Here is a 21,000-nt window from a genome sequence, read left to right on the forward strand (position 1 = left end):
CTTGCTTGGCTTCATAGGCAAGGGGTGGTACCTGAGAAAGTTGTCTCTTTCCATCTAACCATTCTCTGGGGAAATGAGCCAAAAGCCGAAGAAGTTAAATACCTATAGCTGTATACATTTAGAGGTTTGAGCAAAAGAAAAACAAGAATGTTAAATAGAATTGTGTTTGTTGTAAGTGGGAGAACACACCTTAGTGTAACCAAAGCGCTTGGCAGCCTGTCAAAAATACTGTCCACAAAAAAATGCTCTTGTGTTCTCTGCTATGGGGAAGTCCTGCAGAAGGAACAGCAGGCACCAAAACAGCACAGCGGCTGTCGGCTGTTTCTTCTCAGTTGTTCCCAGGCTCTTTCAGGCAGAAGTCACACATCCCTGCAGTTGGTAGGACTAGAAGCAGCAGCTAGCAGTTCCTGGGTAGCAGCAGGACGAGTGGCAGGATCTGCTGTGGGAATGAAAACCGAGACAGGAGGAGAGAGCCGGTGAGGTTGAGAAATTGATAGACACCACGTAAGAGAAAGAATAGCCCTACAGTATTGCTCGACTATTGCCACTGCCTGTCTTAGCCTATGCCTACCTTAACCTCTGTCTTCGAGATGCCTGTTTTTGTTCTTAATTTTATTAATATTTCCAATTTGGTGTGGTATTTTATTTCTGACTGATATTGATCTTTTAAAAAAAGGGAAGAGGAAAGCTGAAAGTTTGATAATTCTGATCTCCACCAGGTGACCAACTGGTCCCCTGCCATCGGCCAACAACAAATCAAGAAGCGAAGCCAAGCCTGGGACACAGGTAGAACGTCTAAAGAATTAAGTTATTGACCGCTGCCCCAATCAAGACCTAGTCCGTGCCCCTCTACCCCCCGCTCAAAGGTCAGCCTGGAAATGAGTGCAGGTAGTCCTGAGGAGAAAGGTGCCGAGCCGAAATACAAGGAGAGCTGTGCCTCGCCAAGGAGAGGCCAGAAGGCAGTGAGGGAAGGGACCTGTACCCGCCGGACTTTGTCCCACATCTTACTTTTTCGGCCAGGCTGGGTGAGTTTTCCCCCGGGGAAGGTGAGGTGACGGGGCGGCCGAGGGACCCCGTCCCGCCCTCAGGGTCCCTAAGGCCGCTCGCCCTTTTTCGGGGCCCCGGGTCAAGAGCCACAGCGCCCGGGCCGCTCTGTTGTACGCGGGCCGTCGAACGGGACCCTCGGGCACCGGCTGAGGCGGCTGCGGCTGCCGGCGGGGGTGGGCGAGGGCGGCAGGGCTGCGGCACGGTGCCCGCCGGAGCCCCCGTTCCCCGCCTCAGGGCTGTGGCGGCCGCCGCCGTTAGCCGGTAACGATCGTCGCCGTGTCTCGCCCCGCCTCCGCGCCCCCCCCCTCCCCCCCCCGCCCCGCGGGGGCGGGCCCGCCGGGCCGCCCGTACCCCCGCGGGCAGCCGCGGCGCGGTGAGGCGAGGCGCGGAGCGGAGCGGAGCCGACCGCGGAAGGTGATGGCGGCTCCGGCGGCCGCCCCCGCGGTGTCGGGTCCGCTGAGCGTGCTGGACCCCACAGGTGAGCTCCGGCACCTGCCCCGCCGCAACTTCCCGGCCCCGCCGAGGGCCGGAGCCCCGGGACGGCGGCGGGGGCTGAGAGCGGGGAGCGGGAAGCGGGAACGGGGTGCGGAGGGGCTGGGACGGGGGGGATCTTTCGTCGCTGACTGAAAACGGGCAGTCTCTGGGCTGGAGCCGGGGTGGGGGGGTCAGCAGGGTGCGGGGCAGGCCGTGGCCGTGGCCGTGGCCGTGGTGGGCAGCGGCAGCAGAGGCAGCGGGTTTCCTTCGTCCTGTTCGTGGTCTTTTAGCGGTTCCTTGGTAAAGCGAAGTCCTGCTTGTAGCGCCAGGCTACGTCCTGAAAACTAAAAAACGTGTGGGAAAGCGAGGACGAGTGTTGCGTTATTCCAGGGGCATTGGTTAAAGTCGAGGGGGAACGGAACTCGGTGCGAGGGATTGCTCTGTGTCGTGTTGGAATGGGTAAAGCGAGACTTTGCTGTCTACCCAAGGATCTTAACAGCCGGTTAGAAACCGGATTCGGCCTTAATTTTTTTTGGTCTTAAACTTGGAAGAAAAATGGTATCGGTGTCGAAAAGATGTGCTGTAGCTTAAAAATGTTTTCAGGTAATCAGCAGAAAAAGAATCATCTGTCTGTGTGCTAGCTTTAAACTAGTGATTAGCTGCTCATTAAATTATTTATTAGTGAAACAATTGCTGCCAAAGCGATGAAGCCATAGTGATACTGCATGATATCACTTACTATAGCTATACTACATAGTATAGCAGGGTCTGTGGGTTTGCGGTTTTGTTTTGTTTGTTGGGGTTTTGTTTGGGGGGGGGGGGTTGTAATAGAATTGTAAAAAAGCAATGATGTTTCCTATGGTCTTGAATATATAACACGCTCATGGATTCTTCCTCAACAAATTCATAATAAAGATAAGGGACGGGCCTGATAAAAGCTGCTATCTTGTGACTTGAAACGAATGCTGTTGCATCTGGTTTAATTAGTTCAGCACTCTGGACAAGTCAAGCATTTAATCAGAAAAGGGAAAGTAATCACCAGTAGCAGGTGTGAATATCTCTTTTAAGCATCTCAGTCCATCACATTTAATTTTGGGAGGCAATGTAGGATTAATTCAATTTCACTGGCATGAACCATTTTTGAAAATACACAATGAAAAGTGTAGCCAAGAGGGAGATGGCACTGAAGTGAGCACTGCAGTAATTAAAAATTATTAATTTAGCTCCAAAGATCTTCCTTTAAATATTTTCTCGATAGCAGCAAAGCAGCAGATACCTTTGATACTATACTCCTCTGTCTACAGTGAATTTCTGCTTAAATTATCTTCTTATATATGGTTAATGCCACTCTCTGAAACGTGTCACAAGTTTTAGTAGTATTCATTAGGTAATAAAAATGCACTGTTTTTTCTGCTACAAAACTTTCCTCCCTTATCTTTTCTCACATCAGGATGCTAATATACATTGGGCTGGGACATTATTTGAAGTAACTGTTTAGATCACCTTAACTAGATCAAAGAGGAAGGTATGAAATTGTGTGGTGCTAATATTCAGCAAATGTGATTGTGATCCCAGCAAATTGCTGCATCCTGCAGTGATTCTTTCCTTGCCAAAAATCATTCCACACTTTTTAACAGGCTTTATGATGTCTGAAGCTGGATTTTAAAAGGAGTTGTGAAGTTAGCAAAGTATAGTTGCCTTGGTCTAATTTTTTTGAGTTAAATTGCAGATCATATGCAAGTTTTCCAAGGTTGAGAGATGCTGTTTCACTCTATTCTTTCATTCCCGTGACCATTGGACGCATTCCATACCATGGACACATTTAATCACTAATTTGTTTGTTCTCCTTTTAAACTCACTCTTTGCTTCTTTCAAATCCAGACCCTGCCGTTCATCATTAGATCCACCACTTTGCATTCTACCAGCAATCTGATCTATACCCTCCCCACAAAACCATTCCTTTTCCATAGTCTTCCTACAAATTGAATTTATCCCCCAGCCATCGTGAACAGAGCATTGTAAATATAATTTTGTTTTGTGCAACTGATGAACGGACAAAAGATTTTGCTGAGTCCAGCAGAGCTTGATCTTCAGCAGGCACTTTTTCTTTTTAGTCTCTGCGGGATGTTCTCAATTTCTCTCCTCACGGGCCTTTCTCTGTCCCAAGGAGGCAGCAGTCTGGTGTCTCTCCTCCTTGTCCTGACAGCATTCTCTTCCCTTCCATTGGGGTAGCAGGGCTGAGTGGCTCAAGCAGGTACTTTGCCTGAAAGACGTTTAGCAAGCAAAGCAGAGAGTGTTTCTGGGACTGTTCCTTTTTGTGCACAATTTAAGTCTATGCCAGGCAGAGCACAAGCCAGTGATGTGGAAGCAGCATTACCTCTCTAATTTATCTCCCAATTTTTACTGTAGTGCCCATTGCTGCAGTATCAAAACTCAGTTACTACTTTGCTGGCCAAAACTGCTGAAGAATATTGCCAATAGAAGGTAATAGCATGTTCACGCCCTCTGCTGACCCCAGCTCAAGCTAATGCTAATAAGGGTATGACAAGAAGATTTCTTTCTGCATGCTTGATATTTAGTACACTAGAGATAAGAATTTGAAGCCCTAACTAAATTGGAGTAAGGTCCAGACTAAGAGTTTATAATGTTCATACTGAATCATTGTTAAAGAAGTTGAAGGGGATAAATGTCAAAATTATTCTGAGTCACTTCAGTAGTAAAAAATTGGAAAGTCAATAGCCTACACGAGCTGTTCCCTGCACTGCAGGAACATCGGTGTTGGAAGAAAATTCAACCTAGAACTACTGACAGCAACATTTCCTCTGCTCTTAATTTAACCGCTCTTCTTGTATGTGGTCGGCCTTTGGTCCAAGCCCTGCCACAGAGGCTGTCAGGGAAGAAGGGTGGGCCAGCCCCTCTGTCTGTGCTGTGGACAGGGCTCCTGAGGGAACAGTCTGGCACTGGGCTTTGGCTGGTAGGTACATTAAAAACAGATCCAAAAAGCTGCATGGCAACTGCTACAAACAGCAGTAAACAAAGACTTGAAAAATCTTGGGAGCCAACATGACCGAAATAGCAGAAGGGAGCTAATAGTAGGAACCCTTTGCAGCTGTAGCCTTTTTCATCCAAAGACATTATGCTGCTTTACAAATATTACTTAGGCCTTACAATATGCTGGTGAATTATATGCATGTAATTATACACATTTTGATAGCTACAGCAAAGATTTTTATTGGTGTGACTAAGTAAGCCCAGCCAGCCAGAGCAGAAAACCAATTTAGACCTGATTTCTACCCATCTTCTCTGAGCATGTGGCAATCTTTGAGAACAAGGTCTTGCATGTGTCTTGTGTGTCCGAAACCAAGACAGTGTGCCGGTCTCTGCTCCACAAGGGGCCTTTCTGTGCTCCTGCCTGTAAGTCATCTCTCCTAAGGGTGGACTTTATAGCTAACTACATGTGGTTATGAGAGTTTCCAAACTGGAGTATGAAAAAGAAGAGATATGATTGGATATTTGCCTCTGATTTGAGATGCAGGTGGTAAAAGATCAATGAATGTGAGGACTGAAGGGTATCACATACGTAAATGCCTCCTGGCACATGTAAATTTCAAAGCCAAAATGTAGTTCAGTTCAAAAAATGACCCTATAAATAATGACATCCTTTTCTGTTTTATCTCACTGAATCCACATCCAATTTACTCCAATTACAAATAAGAGCATGCTTTTCCTAAGACATTTTCTGGCAAACTCAGTCTGGGCAATCAAACTCATATCTTTCTATTTTGCACATCATTATTTATAACCAAAACTCTGGAGGGCAGGTTGGACCCTTAGTTTATCTCCATGCAATCTGATTAACCTTTGCTGGTACAGGTGTTGTTACTTTGAGAAAAATGTGGAAGCTTAGCTCCTCACGCACTTTTCATAAAAGCATTCAGTGGTTTCAGAAAAACTTGGCTGAGGAGCGTCTGTCCCATTGGCTTTCAGAAAGTTTGTGTTCCTACGTCCCTTTAGAGTATGTCTGCGTTGCAGCTGCCGTTCCGTAACAGTGGATATGAGCGCACATACCCAAGCCACCTTTAGTCTAGCTGTCTTGACTATCATCAATCCATAGAATCATACAGGTGGGAAGGTACCTCAGGGAGTTGCTAGTCCAACCTCCTGCTCAAAACAGGGTTAACTATGAGGTCAGACCAGGTTGCTCAGGGCTTTTTCTGGTTGAATCTTGAAAACCTCCAAGGATGGAGACAACACAGCCTCTTTGGGCAATCTGTTCCAATTCTTGACTGTCTTCATGTTGAATTTTTTTCTCCTTGTACCCAGTCTGAAACAATTCTTGTATTTCAGTTTATGTCCACTGTCTTTTGTCCTCCTGCTGTGCACCACTATGAAAAGCCTCAGTCTGTCCACTTGACAATCACCTCATAGGCACTGACTGGAAGACTTCTACTAGCCCTGCCAAAAGCCATCTCATCTCCAGGCTGAGCAAGCCCTCTTCCCTCAGCCTCTTCTCATATGGCGAGTGCACCAGTCCCTGACCTTCTCTGGGGTCCTCTGTTGAATTCACTACAGTTAATTATGTATTTCCTATACTGGGGGCCCAAACCTGGGTATAATATTATATGTGGTCTAAAAAGTGCTGAATAGAGGGGCATAGTTACTCCTCTGATCTACTAATGATGCTCCTGTTACTACAGCCCAGGATGGTGTTGCCAGGGCACACTGCTGGTTCATGTTCAGCTCATTGCCGACCAACACCCCCAGGTCCTTTTCAGCAGAGCTGCTCCCCAGCCTGGCAGTCCCTTCCCTGTATCATTGCAAGGCGTTATTCCTTCCTTTGCTCAGGACTTTGCAGCTGTCTGTTGGATTCTGTAAGGTTTCTGCTGGCCCATTTTTCCAGCCTGCCTAGATGGCTGTGAATGGCAACCCTGCCCTCCAAGGTATTGAGTGGCCCCCCAAGTTTTGTGTCATCTGCCAGCTTGATGAGCAGGCACGCTACCACTTTCTCTAGGCCATTGATGAATACATTAAATGGGACAGGTCCCAAGACAGACTCCCATCGTACTCCACTTGTTACTGGCCTCCAGGTAGAGTACAGAGTTAATGGATATTAGCTCCCTCTGAACCCAGTAATCCAGCTAATTTTTTAACCATCTGCTTGTCCACCGGTCCAGGCCATGACATTCCAGCTGGGTTATGAGAATGTTGTGGGATACCATGTTAAAAACCTTGCTAGATTTAAGGTAAAAGACATCCACTGCTCCACAAGGCCAGTCGTTATGTCAGAGCAGGCAGCTGGGTTGGTCAGACATGATTTGGCTCTGGTAAATCCATGCTGACTGTTGCCAATCACTTTTTCCTTATGTGCCCAGAAATGTCTTACAAGAGGATTTGCTCCACATTTTTGGTCCGAGCCTCCCAGGAGCCAAAGTGAAGTTGGTTGGCTTGTAATTCCCCGAATCATCATTTTGGCCTTCTTTAAAGATAGGTGGAGTGTTTGCCTTTCTTCAGTTATTGGGGATTCCCCAACCTCCATGACTTTTTGAAGATGATGGAGTGCGGCAAGGACATCAGATGTTATTTAAAATCTGGTAGATATGTTGAATGAATAATTTCTGTTTATGGGACGAGCAGCTGATTTGTGGAGTTACAAGTCTGAAGGCTGCTTTCCCCTCTTGGCCATGTGAACTGGCTTCATTGAAAGAACTGCCTTTAATCTCATACGCTTGGTGAAGAACTGATTGATAATGAAGAACCTCTCCGTTTCCATGTCCCCAGTGACCCTCCATGGATTAGCAGGGAATTGCCGGAGGCAGGCAGCTGGGGCACAGGCTGGAGGGATGTCTGGAGTCTTATGAATTATTTCTTGATCTTCAGCAGGAAGACTTTGTACATGCAGGTGAAAGAGACTTGTGTAAGCTCAATAGATTATATTTGTCTTCAGTAAAGTTGCTTGCATTTCATACTGAAAGACTGGACTCATTTTGGCTGGTTGTTCTACTGGAGAAAGGTTGGCAAACATGCAGATTTTTATTATAAATGCATTTATTTATTAATTGAAATTATTTAACTTGGTTTGCAAACGTCACTAATCTAGCCTGGCTTTTGAACTGTAAACGTTTAACTGAGTTATCTGACTTTAAATTGGCCATGTAACTCAAGTGACTCATTGCACGTGGCTTCTGCTCACTTTCTGACTTTCCTGCATTTCCCCTGCTTTTGCTTACAGCAGCACCCTCAGAGCCTGATCCACACAAGGCTGCCTTCCCTTCTCACTGAGCCCTCCCTGGCGAGGGCTGTTGCCTCCAGTATTCAGTGCAACACCACAGCCTCTGCCTCATCCCGAGACCATGCACGCAGGCAGCTTCGTGAGGCCGCAGCGGGCAGAGACATTAGCCCCGTGCTGTGGATGGGTTGTGCTCTGGCTGGAGCTCCGTGCCGCCCGGTTGCAGCCTAGGGTAGCATGGCATCGCATGGCCCAGTGCTCCGGGGGTGATCCTGCCCACTCTTGCCTTGCCTTTCAAAGCAAAAACACCAGAAAGGGGGACCACAGTTTGATTCATTTGGGTGCCTTTTGTTAGCTAGGGTGATGCATCAATTGCTGGTTTTAAATAAGCCTTACGTAAATCTGTGCTATGGGCTGGGGCTCTGGTGTTAGTAACCTGTGGTCGCAGCTCAGATATGCAACCACAATAACAAGGTAAAGTGGCTTGAAGCAGGCTGAAAGCAGTAAGTGAGCCTAAAGTTTTTCACATTTGGGTATCTGAATCCAAATCCCAGTGAGACTGAATGTATTTCACTGAGCAGCTACTGTTTAAAAAGGTAGGCCCATATATTGTTACCTAATCAACTATATTACAGCTTTGCTTCAGAGATACAGTTTGGTTTGCTTGCCCTAGTAAATATGAAGAGCACATTCGTTTTCATGACAGCATGCAGAGCTTCTGCTAATCTTGTCTAAAATAGAAATTTTAAATGTTCTGTCCAGGTAGAGTCAAACTGGCACTTCACACAGGTAAGCAATTAAGGCCTGCAGGATCTGACTTAAGGATGTGAGCGATACTTAATTATAAATGTTACTGAAGACAAGGCATAATTATTATTGTCACTAACTTTCAGTTCAGCTTCATAAAAACTCATCTCATGCACATACCCAATGTGTGTGCATTAAGCTATGCTAAGCTCTAGCTAACTGTGGTTTTTAATTCCCTCTGTTGTCTGCCAGCTCTTTTCCTTAGTGAGAGAACAACAATGGGTTAACAACAAAAAAGATTAACAAAAGAATATCTTCCATAATTTTGTATTTGTTCTGCCATGATTGCAATTAAGAACTTCCTTTTTTTCTTCTCCCTACTCCCTACAGGACAATTTGCAAAAAGGAAGAAGACTTCGCTTTGGTTCACAGGCTCTCTGCTGGTAGTGTCTGTTTTCATACTGACCATAGGTCTGGCAGCTACCACAAGAACAGAAAATGTTACCGTGGGAGGCTACTACCCAGGCATCGTTGTGAGTAAAGAAACCTATTTTAGATTATTGGGTACAACCGGAAAAATGATTACCAGCTGCATACGGGAAGCTTTGATTGATTAAAACAACAACAAAAAAAGAAAGTTCAGTCCTGTTGCATTTTACAGGAGAGAGATACTCCTTTGTTTTGTTCTAGTTCTAGTGTGTGATAAGGTAGGGGGGTAAACTCTGTTTTTCTGAAGTGCCCCAAAGGGGAGGCTGTTGGGGGCACAAGGGGTCCCTGCACAGCAGTTTGCTGGGCTCAGGGGCCCCTGTGAGAACCTGTGCTTGACTTCCCACTGATCTCTCTTAAATGTGGACATGTAAGTGACTGGATAGTAGGCATGGGATAGCTTTAAACAGCCTTTTAGAGGTTTACTACTTTGACAGCACAAAGAGCCACTCTGCTCTTGTGTCCCTGTGCCAGGAATTCTGCTGGGTCCATTGCAGGGAAAGCCCTGTGGATGGGCAAAGCTTCTCCCTGGAGCCTGCCTAACATCCCCTTGTGCGGTCTTGTTGCTGGTCCTCTTGTATGAGATCCCCTTCCGAGATCCTTAGTCTTGTTTTTGCCTTGGGAACAGACCGCTTAAGCACATTCCTGCACTGGCCACAAGGTTCGAGTTGTGTCACCTTCGCCCTGGGGTGCCTCTGTGACTTCTGGGAAGGGTAGCCCAGCCAGACCCTTGCTGGTTCAACCCCCATGGCCCTTTCTGATCTCAGAAGAAGAAGAGATCAGTCATATCCAAAAGCGTGGAAACCCCTGGAGTAAAAAAGTTTTTTTAAATACCTGGGCTGAGATTTAAAAAAGAGGAGTATGGGCAGTAAATAGAGGAAAGCCTGTCTGCCTCGTTTGATTCTCCCCGAACCAGCCAAGAGGCAGAGGGTGCAAGGTGAAGAAAGAAACTCATGTATTTAGAGTTAGGCACCTCCTTAGGTATGGCTCCACCACTACTGAAATGTGTTGTAAGGTACCATTATTTCTTGTTCTCTATGGAATGAAATGCCCAGAGAAGAGAGATATGTATCTTTTAATACTGTGCATACATTTTGCATTGCCATTAATAATTTGTGAGTTAGAACTGTTCCTCCTAAGCAAGTCCTCTTACATCTTAGTGTCATGCTGAGAACAGGTCTTTCAGAAAGATAATATGGGGATAATGATCTGTAAGGAGTGGTGTTTTAAAAATAGAACAAAAAGTAGTTCCAGGAATAAAATGTTAAAAGAATGAATTTTCCTTTCCTTAAGCTAAAATAGGTACATTAATACTGGTAAAGGTCTCTTCTTCTTCCATAATTTGAATTAAAATCTTTTAGAAGACCATATTTTCTGCATTCATTCCCTAGAAAGAAGTTTCATTTTTAAACTGTTGTCTTTAATAAGTGTAATAAGTAATAAACCCATGTGCACGAAACAGGTTATTTCAGCATTTAGTTTCTTTTAGGAATAACACAATGTCTATTCACTCAGCTGAAAAATACGATCTACTAAAATATTTTCTTTTAAATCTTGGAGTCATTAATAACGAGATAGAATAGCTAGACTTTACCAGAACACTTTGAAAACAAAACCTTTATTAATAATTTTCCCCCTCAAAAGATTGTTGGAGCTAAATAATGTTAATAAAATTCAGAATTCTTTTTGTGCACGTGTGATGATGGATTATTGAAGTAACTGAGAAGAAAGAGTGATGGGTAATTGTCAGTGTAAACTTCATTAGTACACTAAATAGCCCAAACGTTCAGCAAGAGTTAAAGGTGCTACACAAACCTTGCATGGTATCTTGCCAAAAGCCTAGTCAGAGGTGTATGACAGCATTGCCGTGTTCCTGCGCCATTGCCATTGCCAGGGGTTATTGTCTCCAGTGCAGCGTTGGCAGATGGACTATGGGGTGGCCTCTCCTCCGCCTCTGCCCGAAGTCAGCCACCTCTTTCAGAATGAGCTGAATAACCCTCAAAAGGTGCGTCTCTTCTCCGCTGACAGTAGAGGGAGCTTAGAAAACCAACATAGCACCGATCCCAAACTTTTAGATACCTAAAGGTAGGGGAGGGAAGTCAACACTACATTTAACTGTTGGACTCGAAGAAAAGAAAGATTATGAGGACAGACAGTGTTAATTACAATTAAAAATAAGGTCTAGTTCTCATAGAATTCAGCCATAAAGTATTAACTTCAGAGCTGGTAGGTGAGATCTATATCTCCGCTGACCTTAGGTAAGGGATTTTGGTCTTAAAAGCCATGCAGAATTAGACCCTACCTTGCAAACACCTACAAATGTGAATAAGACTATCCACTTGCATAGATTTACTTGCATCTAGAAGCATTTGCAGAGCAGGTCTTCAGGGCTAGATCCATAATATATTTTATGTTTCTGCTTAGTTCCCACTGGCTTCAAGAAGAGAATTTCTCTGCATATGTGGTCACTTGTCATTCATTTTGGAAAAAGCTTTTTTCTAAATACATCTTTATAGTGCTAGGTGTTATCTGCATTTATGCATCCAAAGTAATTGAACATAAAATATTTCTGTGTGTAGATGAGTTAGTATAGTGTTCCCCTTTGGAAGGTGTCTGCATTTAGTAGATTACTGCTTTATCATCAGTTTGGGTTTAGGGCTGTCTTTGTGGAACAGGCTGCAAAGCCAGAATTGGAGCTTCTTCAGCATCGCTTCCTTATAAATATTGTTTATACTTAAATATTTAATGTCACTTCTCTATGACTACTGCTTGTATTATTTTCATTTGCTATTTTTATAATCTTTCAACCAGGAGTCTACAGGGTCCATTTGTCCCCATCACCATACTGACCTGGACTCCCAGAGTTCCTAACCCAAACAGCCTATTGTCTAAACAGACAAAAAAAGCAGCGCATATGGCCCTAAACCAATCTCAGCAATGCCGTGGCTTACATCGTGATCTCTATCTTTGGTTCTGCTGCTTCTGATTTAATTGCTATTGTTCATGTTTGCTCCTTTTTTCTTCACATGGATAATATTACTCCGCTCTGTGTCCCCTGCATCAGCCATAAATGGGGCTTTATAGATTGTTCCCGTTGGGATGAAAAATGGGGCTTGGAACCAGTTGTCATTTTGATGCAGTTATCTTAATTTACAAAGTTGCTGTCCCCTGAACAGAGTGTCCTTGCTCACAGTTCCAAGTCTCTCTCCTATTCGGCTGTCAGCATGGATGCACTTGCACGCTCTTTCTTTTTCAAAGTCTCTGCTTTTAGTCCTTGTGCCTCCCTTTCACATAAATCTTCCCAAAGCACTCTACAGCAAATCTCCTTTCCCTGCATTTGCTTTCCTGAGAGGGAGTGACAGATTCCTGTTGTGATACTAAGTGAGTAAAGTGCTTGCAGGAGATTTGCTTTCTGCTGTGAGCGGTTGTGCATAACAGCAAGGAGTTCATGGGCATTGCTCAAGCCCTTGGCTGGGACGCGTAGTCCTTAAAAACTTAACTTGTGCTCGGAGGAGAGGATTCAGAGACCTTGTTCCAGAAAGGGGCTTGGATTCCTTAGCAGAAATGTCATGCCCCATCCGTGGGGTGGGTTGGCTGGGAGGTGAGGGGGGGACTGGGGCTGTGCCTGGGCAGGGTCAGCCCTAGTGAAGAGGGGACCAAGGAGTGTGGAAGTGATGGGGGATTGAGACTGAGGTGCCCGCAGGGCAGCATGTGGCCAGGTAAGGCGAGGGGGGAGCTGACACCTGCGCTCCAGCTGCTTGTGAGACTGTGACCAGCTACGTCTCAGCTGCGTGGCACCAGGGAGACCCTTTTCTCCAAGCCCATGTGAGCCCAGTGGGAGTCCTGATGCCAGGAAGGGCTGATGAAAGGCTGGTCTCACCTGTTGCCACTTTACCTTGTGTTAACCACAAATCCAAGGAGTTTCCACCTCTCTAAACCTTCATGGGCCCATTGTAAGGAGGGGGCTTTTCCTGCCAGCCTGGTGTTGAAGCAGCACTGGTAGGAACAGTAAGGCCAGCTTACTCCAGCGTTCCTTTTCTTCCCTTTCTCCTGGGGCTGTTGGTGCTGCAGCTGTCCCATGTTGAAACTAACTGTACTGGTCCTTCTGGCATTTTAGCAAGGACTTTTTCTGGGATGTGTGGTAGTGTTCAGTCATGAAAATCAAACAAACCCAGCCCTAAGGGTTTGAACTTTAGTCACTTGCCTGGCAGCAACACATCCATTTTTTGAGGAAAACTCTTTGTCTATCATTGCCTAAAGCTTTGCAGTTTTCCAAAATAATGATGTATGGGCTAAATGTAAGTGTTCTTTTCTCCTACTTTGCTTAATTTTCACTTTACAGTGTGTAAAACTATACATGACTGTGGTAACAGTAGCCAAGTTATAGAAGCATATGTCTATACAGACTTCTCCTTACTACATGACAACTTGTGCTCTGAAATATCAAAGAGCTGCAGTTCTGGTCATTCCTCTTTACGTTATATAATTTATGTCCAGCAGTAATTTCCACCCTTTCCCCTGACCCACCCCAGTTAGCCTGTCTGTATGATACATCAGCTCAGATATCACTGTAATGCATTGGTATGTTGACCAAATAAGCTGACCTCATGCATTTCTGTTGGTTTTGTTCTTTGCCTTAGCTTGGCTTTGGATCTTTCCTAGGGATTGTTGGCATCCATCTGGTAGAGAACAGAAGACAAATGGTAAGTAACAGTCCTTTTTGTTTTCATTTTTTCATATCAGAATGTCTTAAAACCATGAAAAGCAGGGATTTCCAGTTGACTTAAAACTGCTGCGTCTCCCTCAAAGTGTTAGTCATTAGTTTCACCATTTCTGAGAAGTTTCAGAGAAGCACGAATTGGGCAGTGACTCCTTCTGTACAAGGGAAGGGATGGTTTAACTTCTGACAGAAGCAGCCTGCTTTTTTTACTGCTTTTTTATACTTTTTTTTACTGAATTACTTTCCTGCTGGTTTAGTGAGTTGAGTCAACCCAGGGCAGGATCAGGTGAGTGCCAGAGCTTGGCCAGGACCATGTAGCTGGGAAAAGGATGGGGAGAGAGACAAAATGCATGGGTTGTGCCAGTTTGGGCAGCAATGAGCCACACGATCAGCTCAACTGGAACAGGTGATCGCATCTTGTGCGAGAAGTTTAAGTTGGGAACGCTTTCTTGAAACTGTATGCGTTAAAAAGAAGAAAAAAACCCAGAGGTCTTGCTATCAAGATTCCCTGGCTAGGTCAGACAGGATCTGACAGCACTGTGTGGTTTGGTTTTAGATTTAGCTTGGCTTTGCAAACCCCTTGCTTTTATTTTTGTGAGGAAGTCATAGAAAGTCCTTGGGGCATCTGGGTAAAGGAAGGTGTGCAGGACTGGATTTGTGGAAAGTCTTACACTTTCCTGGTGCTCAGCAAAAAATAGCAGTGTCCTGGTTGAATAACAGCATGTCCAATGTGCACTTTACAGTAGACTGATTATAGCCAAGCATCATGAAATACGATTCATTTCATAATGCAGAGCCTTCACTGGTATAAATCAAGAGTGGTGTTATGCTCAGAGGAGGAAATGGTGGATTTGCCTTGCTTTTTATTAACAAGCAACTACTTTACTTACAAGTAGTCTGTTGTGATTTCCTGTTTTCTTCTTCGTAAATGCAGTCTTGTTCTCACTATTTGTAGGCAAACTTCTTTCATAGTATCACTTTTTTTGCATTGCTTTTAAGTGATGTATTTGCAAGTATTCCCCTACTTTTAACTTCCGTTTCTAGCTGGGTTTCCCACAGGAATGAATTTATAAAGCCATGATGTTTGTCTGTGTCTTTCTATGTTTCCCATTCCATTTTTTGAACATGTTGACCAATTTCAGGTGAATTCAGCAGGGAGGTAGAGACTTCAAAGGTGTGCAATTCCTTCAAGTTTCATGAAAGTTCACAGGTGGGTAGAGGAGAGAATTAGGAACTAGTTCCCCCATGGTGGTAAAGGCTGCAATGTCAGCTCACCTCTTATTAAACACTAGAGAATCCAAATGGGACATGACCTGTTGAGGCAAAAATCTGCAGCAGGCCAGGCCTCATTAGTTTTGCTACTAACAAAACGGCTTATTTGTTTTTAAGAACTATTGCCCCTGATTTCTACATCAGAGACCAGGATGAACAGCAGGTTTCAAGTTGCAGACTCAGTGGTGGGCAGATGAAAATAGCTTTGTATTCCACAGCATTCATGCTACTTTACTAACAGGCATAACATTTTGGGGTTGTTTTATCTTTCCATTTTCCTCTAATCTGCCTCTTAATTTTCTATCGCTTATGTCCTTAGCAGAAAGTAAAATGGCTGAAAAAGGCGTAAGGTGGATAAGCAGCAGTTAAACCATGTAATACTCAACGTGTTGTGTCATTTACACAAGGACTGTGGAGAAATAAGTGTCCAGTATGTTTGGTATTAGTGCCTGTTTGCATTTCCCAGCATGGAACAAGGAAAACTACTTTCTGCTAATAATACATTGTGATGATCTGGCTGTTGAAAGATTGGGTTTCTGGGGAACAGACCAAGAAAATAACTAGAAATTTAATTATGCTTCTTGCCTTGAGTACCATCCACAGCAGGCTAAGCCTTGTAACACTGTCTTTGCTAAGGCCGAGCCGCTTGTTTTCAAACATTATGGAAATGAGATTGAAAGGGTTTATGTCATACTACAACTGACGGCAGTAATTATTCCTTGGGATGTAACTGAGTATATTCGATTGAAAGGGTTTAGGGCAGCTTTAACAAATTTGCAGCCATCAATAAGATTATAAAGACTTATATAAGCACAGAAACGTAACAGAAATGTCATATTCCTGTAACTAAAAATTCTATGCATTGCAGCAGGACAAAAGGGGTTGGGAAGGAAAAGAAATTGCTTCTATTTTAACTGGACTTCCTTTGAGCAGTTACTGCAATGTAATTTGAGTTTAACCCAGTATAGCTCTGACAATTATCTGGCCCCTGTAATGACTCAGTACTTCGGTTTTGTTTTTTTTAAATTGAGAAAGAATGTAGATTCAATTACAGTAGAAAAAAATTATTTTAAATTGACCTTTCCTCTGTAAATCTATTTCTCTTTTTGTCTTGAAGTTCTATTTCCTTGTGACCTATCCTCTGTAAGCCCAGATTTATTCATGGTTGATGAAATGCTAAGTGCAATACGAAATACGTAATGATTAGCAGAACTAGTACAGCAAAATCCCAGCACTCAATAAATGCGAGCATAGGGTTTGAGAAAGAACGAAAGCACAGTTAGGCAGAGTGGACAATGGTTTGTTCTTAAAACACAACATTAATAATCTTGCACCTCTTTGACCTCGTTCTTGGCATCCCAGGGCCCGCAGTGGGAGTTCAATGTGCTGACCAAGGTATAACCCTTAATTCAAAGGAACTGCTGCTTGCAGAAGCAAGCTTTGCCTCATTGACTAGCATGATTTCCCTTCAGCTCTCAGCATTCATGCTTGGCTCTGCTATGCAGAACTTGGCACCAGCAGAACAAAATTTCCCTTTGACTAAAGATTTGCACTGATTTGGGATGTTTCTAACTGGCAAACAGCAGAAACAGAAGAATAATGTGTTGCTGTCCCTTTTTGCCTCTCTTGCCCCCTGCAAAGCAGGTCATGGATCAAAGAACAGAGTATAGCTGTAAGTTGTTTTGTTCTGAAGGCACACTTAGTCCCGTGGGATGGGTGGAAAGTATGATACTGCTCGAATCAAGTGGGTTTGATAGTAGGACATGAAGTGTCCTTGCTTGTTTGCTTGCTTTCAAACTCCTCTCATTACAGTACAAAATATTTCCAATTAGAAAACAAGATGCTGAAATTGCACACAGAGGTGGGGAAGGCGGGGTGCGCGGGGGGGTTCATGGCAGCAGAGCTGAGCTGAGAGCAGTAAGTAGTGCTGAGGGAATGCTGTAAGAGGTTCCTCTTCAGATAAATGTGGAGGTGGCATGAGCTAGCACCCAGAACGAAGCGTTCTCTAAATGTGCAATGTCGATAAGACACCATATATGTAGTTTTAGCTAACCTGATGGATAAACCAAGCACTGGCTCACAGTTTCCACTCACACATCTTTCCAACGCCAGTCTCATCAAGCCATCCTGTTCACAAGGCTGAAAACGAGCATGCTGAAACTGTTGTGCCTACAAGAGCGATTGGGAGATGCAACTGGGAGATGCAAGGGCACCAAAATAACTGTCAGGGTTTTGCACATTTGCAATATCACAATGCTGCCTGCAAGAGCTCTCGGTAGGGTCTTGGGAGTCACCTTGACAGCAGTGCAGCTACGGCAGAGAGCGGCGAAGGCAAAAGCGGGGTGGGAGGAGGTACAGGAGCGTAAAGGACATGGAGAGGACGTGGAGGGGTCAGAGAAGCAGGAGCGAGCCCTCGGGAGGTGTGAGTTGGCGCAAACCTCGGCACTGCTCACGATGAAGACCATTGTCTGCAGCAGGTCTGAGACCTAAATTCATCCTCTGCTGAGTCTTGCATGTTTTTTCCTCATGCTAACACACAGTTAATTTTCTTGCTGACATGTCTAGGACATACTCAGATATAAATCTAATGCTCAGCTGGCTCAATCTGGTCCTTGACTTGTTCAGAGAGAGGGTTGTAGTGATTTTAGCTGAGGAGACATTGCTTCTGACAAAAGCAGAATTTGAAAACATGAGGGAGGTTAAAACATGGAGCTCTGCACACAAACAGAAGAGGCAAAGCTATTTCTTCAGACTTCTCAAGGAATGATAAGTTTAGGTGCCTTAATGTGGTTGCTTCCCAATCTCTGTCAACAATAGATTTCAAATTAAGTACTGAAAAGCAACTATAGCAAAGTTGGAGAAACAAAGCAATAATTTCCTCTTCTGTTTTTAATTGATAGAGATCCCTGACAATGCATGCATTCCTATGCTGCATTGAGATGTATGTGAGGTAGTATTTCAATATTATCTCTGATTATTTTCTTGCCACTAGACTTTGCATCTGTTTCAGAAGAAAAGTTTTTTTAAAGGAGTAACATGTGTAAGCCAGTTTTCAGAAGAGCCGAACCTCTTTCACTTTTCAAAAGTGATATATCTTGTAAATAGATTATGTCCATCAGAAAATGTCCACTGGACATTTTGTGTAAAGGTGTGGTTATTAATATGTACACCAAAAAAAGATACTGATACATATACCTACTCTGCTCTTTTCAAACATATTGTGCTTCATCTACTTTTTCATGCAAATGGAACATCCTGGAAGAAACTGGCTTTAGTGCAGATTTTGATCAAAGATGCTAATTGCTGATAGATTGCATATTGCATATTAAGCTAATTAAAGCAGCTTGTTTACATAAAGAGAAAAAACATTGAAATTCTGTAGATCTCCTGAGACTGTCTTTGATGTTCCTGCACAAATAAATGGAAGAAGTCTTTACTGTAGTGCAGGGGAAATGCAGATAATGTAAAGGCAATCTTTGTCATTACCAAGGTATTATTTCTCCCGTAAACTCAAGCTTCCGAGAAAGTCAACAGCACTTCTTTTTTTTTAGTGATTATTTTTTGTCTTGTTTGTATTTCACATAGTTCAGGGAAAAACAATTAATGCTGATGTAAAAATTATAATAATACAACAAATTAGCAATCATCCTTGTCCTGTTTAGCACCTTTAAAACAATTAAAACTGAAAAGACCTACTGCTCTCTTTTCAGTCGTAAATGTGCACTAGATTTTGTGCTGTGATCTAACTGCACATTTCAGAAACAGACAAGGAGATTTATATAAAGATAATCAGTATAGGTTGACACTGACCCTTGCATGAGCTTGAGCATGGCTCTTCTTTAGGTATCTGCATTGCCTTCCAAATATAACAGCATCTTATTAGCTGGTAAGATCAAGCTGCTTATTCTTTGACAGCATCTTCCTGCTCTCTTACGCCTAGCTCTTAGACCTCTGTAAGGAGGTGCCCTTTGGAGGCATCTCGTTCTCTCCTTAGGTTCTGGAAGGAGCCTTGAAGGGTGATTTAGCCTAGACTCTGGAGTTTTAGATAGCTAAAGTGTGGTAAGAAGAATCCCGTGTTAAGTGATAATTATATTTCTCTTCTATAATATTGAGGAGATTACAAAAGATATCATACCATAACTCTGCCCAGTTTTGAGTTTAGAGCAGAGCAGCCTATGTATAGACTGTCCAGTCTCCATTTGTGCTATAAACATGGTGCAGTCTTGGGTATTACCTGCCTTATTTGGCAGGAATCAGCTTTGTGACCCCTTTTAAATCCTTTTTGGGAAGCATTTTGAATGTGGTCCGTCCGTGGTAGGTCTGGGAAATCTGTGTTATTCCTTGTAATGCAGGAGAATATTCAGCAGAGTCATGGATAGAAGTGAGATGGATAACAGGAGATGTTTTGAAGGCTCAGTTATTCCAGCTGAAGAGGAGGAGGACAAGTATATGTCTGTGGGTATGAAAGGACCATCCAAAGTGAAGGCAAGTGAAATTAAAAGAAGGAATTTTTATGGTCAATAAAAATGTAAATAGTTGAAAAGTTGTTTATAATTCACTTTACTTAGTATAGTATTATGAGAGACATTTTGCTGTTATTAGTATTATATATTCCATGAATGAAGGACTGAGTAAAATATTTTGGAATTTTTTTGATGCAGTTCTTTGACCTTGTGCATTTTAAGTGAGGATTTCCCATTTATAATAAATATAAATACCCACTGACACAGAGAGGTCTTCCTTTCTCCTCTTCCCTCTTTTCCTCCTTCCTCTATCTTGCCGACTCCTCCTCTTCCTTGCCCCAGCCAAAAGTAGTTTCCACTGGATTAGTGAGTTAAAAGGTTCATAGCCAAGTGAGCATCAGACATAGCAAAAGTAATTAACTGGTGGGGCTGCATCGCTGAGAGTAGAGAGGAGTCTGTGGGAGGAGGGAACAAGACTTGTCCCTTTTGCTAGGAATAAAGTGTTATATCAATTCGCTATGCCGTGAAACCGTCGTCTAAGAGCTGTCAGTGAGTTAAATGCCTGAAGTTAGTATAAATTTCCCCACAGTGTCTTGAGAATTTTGAAGTTCAGGGACTCAAAGACAAAAATAGATGCTCTCACTGTGTGAATTACCAAAGGAAGTGTGGGGGATGTTTCAGCTCTTCTCTGCCTAGTTCCTTACGGATCAGCATTTCATGTCACTTATCTGCAGGTGTATGCTTTCAGATTTTACCAGTGCAGATTCATCAGCTAGTCATGCAAATATTTATTTATATGTAAATATTGTAATACATAAATGTTATATATTCTATGGTTATAATATCATAGTACATGTAATATGTGTTTACAGATATATATACGTATTTACAGCTGACATGTGCTGGCAAATACCTGGCATAATGGCAAAAAAGCCTATGCCACTGACACTATGTCTTTATTTGCAAAGTGCTTGTTGCACTCTTTATAGATGCATCTTCCAGGATGGTTTAGCTAGTAAAGCTGTAATGGGAAGCACAGTCAGGTCTGTAGTATTCTTCCTGTTCCGTCATCAGGCCTGTGTCTGTCTAGCCTACCTAGGGAGATGCCCCCAAGTATTTCTAGCTGCAGCCTAGCACAGTAGTTCTTTCCCTCTCATACAACCCTATGCTGGTCTGTTGGTTGTACCGGTCCCAGGTCTTACCCATCCCAGGTTCCCCAGCTTGTGACCCAACACAGCATTAGCTCAGTCTCAGATAAGAAACTACCATGTTTTCACTGTTATCATTGGTAGAAAGAAATGGAAAATTTATTACAAAGGGAAAAATTTAGGAAAGAGAGACTTCAGCTCCTATTTGGAGAGCTTTCTTGGCAACCAGAATGGCTTCAGTTTGCTTCTGGAAGCTGAAATTCTATAGAAACAGAAGGGAGATACATACATACATATGTATGAAAATATGCATGCACCAGCACAGCTTATTTTTGACACTCCAATCTTTAAAGGCTGGCACTGCTCTTTTGAATCAGAGGCTCAAGCCACCAATTCAATTTAAGTCCTCCATCTTAT

The 21,000-nt window shown here is 43.5% G+C and overlaps 1 protein-coding gene across 2 annotated transcripts in view; it reads left to right on the forward strand.

Annotated features, from left to right (window-relative positions):
- The first annotated feature begins 1,380 nt into the window (after positions 1–1,380).
- TMEM255B (transmembrane protein 255B) overlaps positions 1,381–21,000 on the forward strand; it is a 72,274-nt gene continuing 52,654 nt past the window's right edge. For both annotated transcript variants that reach the window (XM_029999211.2, XM_029999212.2), the window contains exons 1-3: positions 1,381–1,525; positions 8,885–9,027; positions 13,621–13,683. In XM_029999211.2, coding sequence (XP_029855071.1) covers positions 1,465–1,525; positions 8,885–9,027; positions 13,621–13,683 — 267 coding nt within the window. In that variant the 5' untranslated portion in view covers positions 1,381–1,464. The remainder of the gene's footprint in view (positions 1,526–8,884; positions 9,028–13,620; positions 13,684–21,000) is intronic.

The sequence above is a fragment of the Aquila chrysaetos genome, chromosome 23 (assembly GCF_900496995.4).
Source record: "Aquila chrysaetos chrysaetos chromosome 23, bAquChr1.4, whole genome shotgun sequence".
Taxonomy (NCBI): domain Eukaryota; kingdom Metazoa; phylum Chordata; class Aves; order Accipitriformes; family Accipitridae; genus Aquila; species Aquila chrysaetos.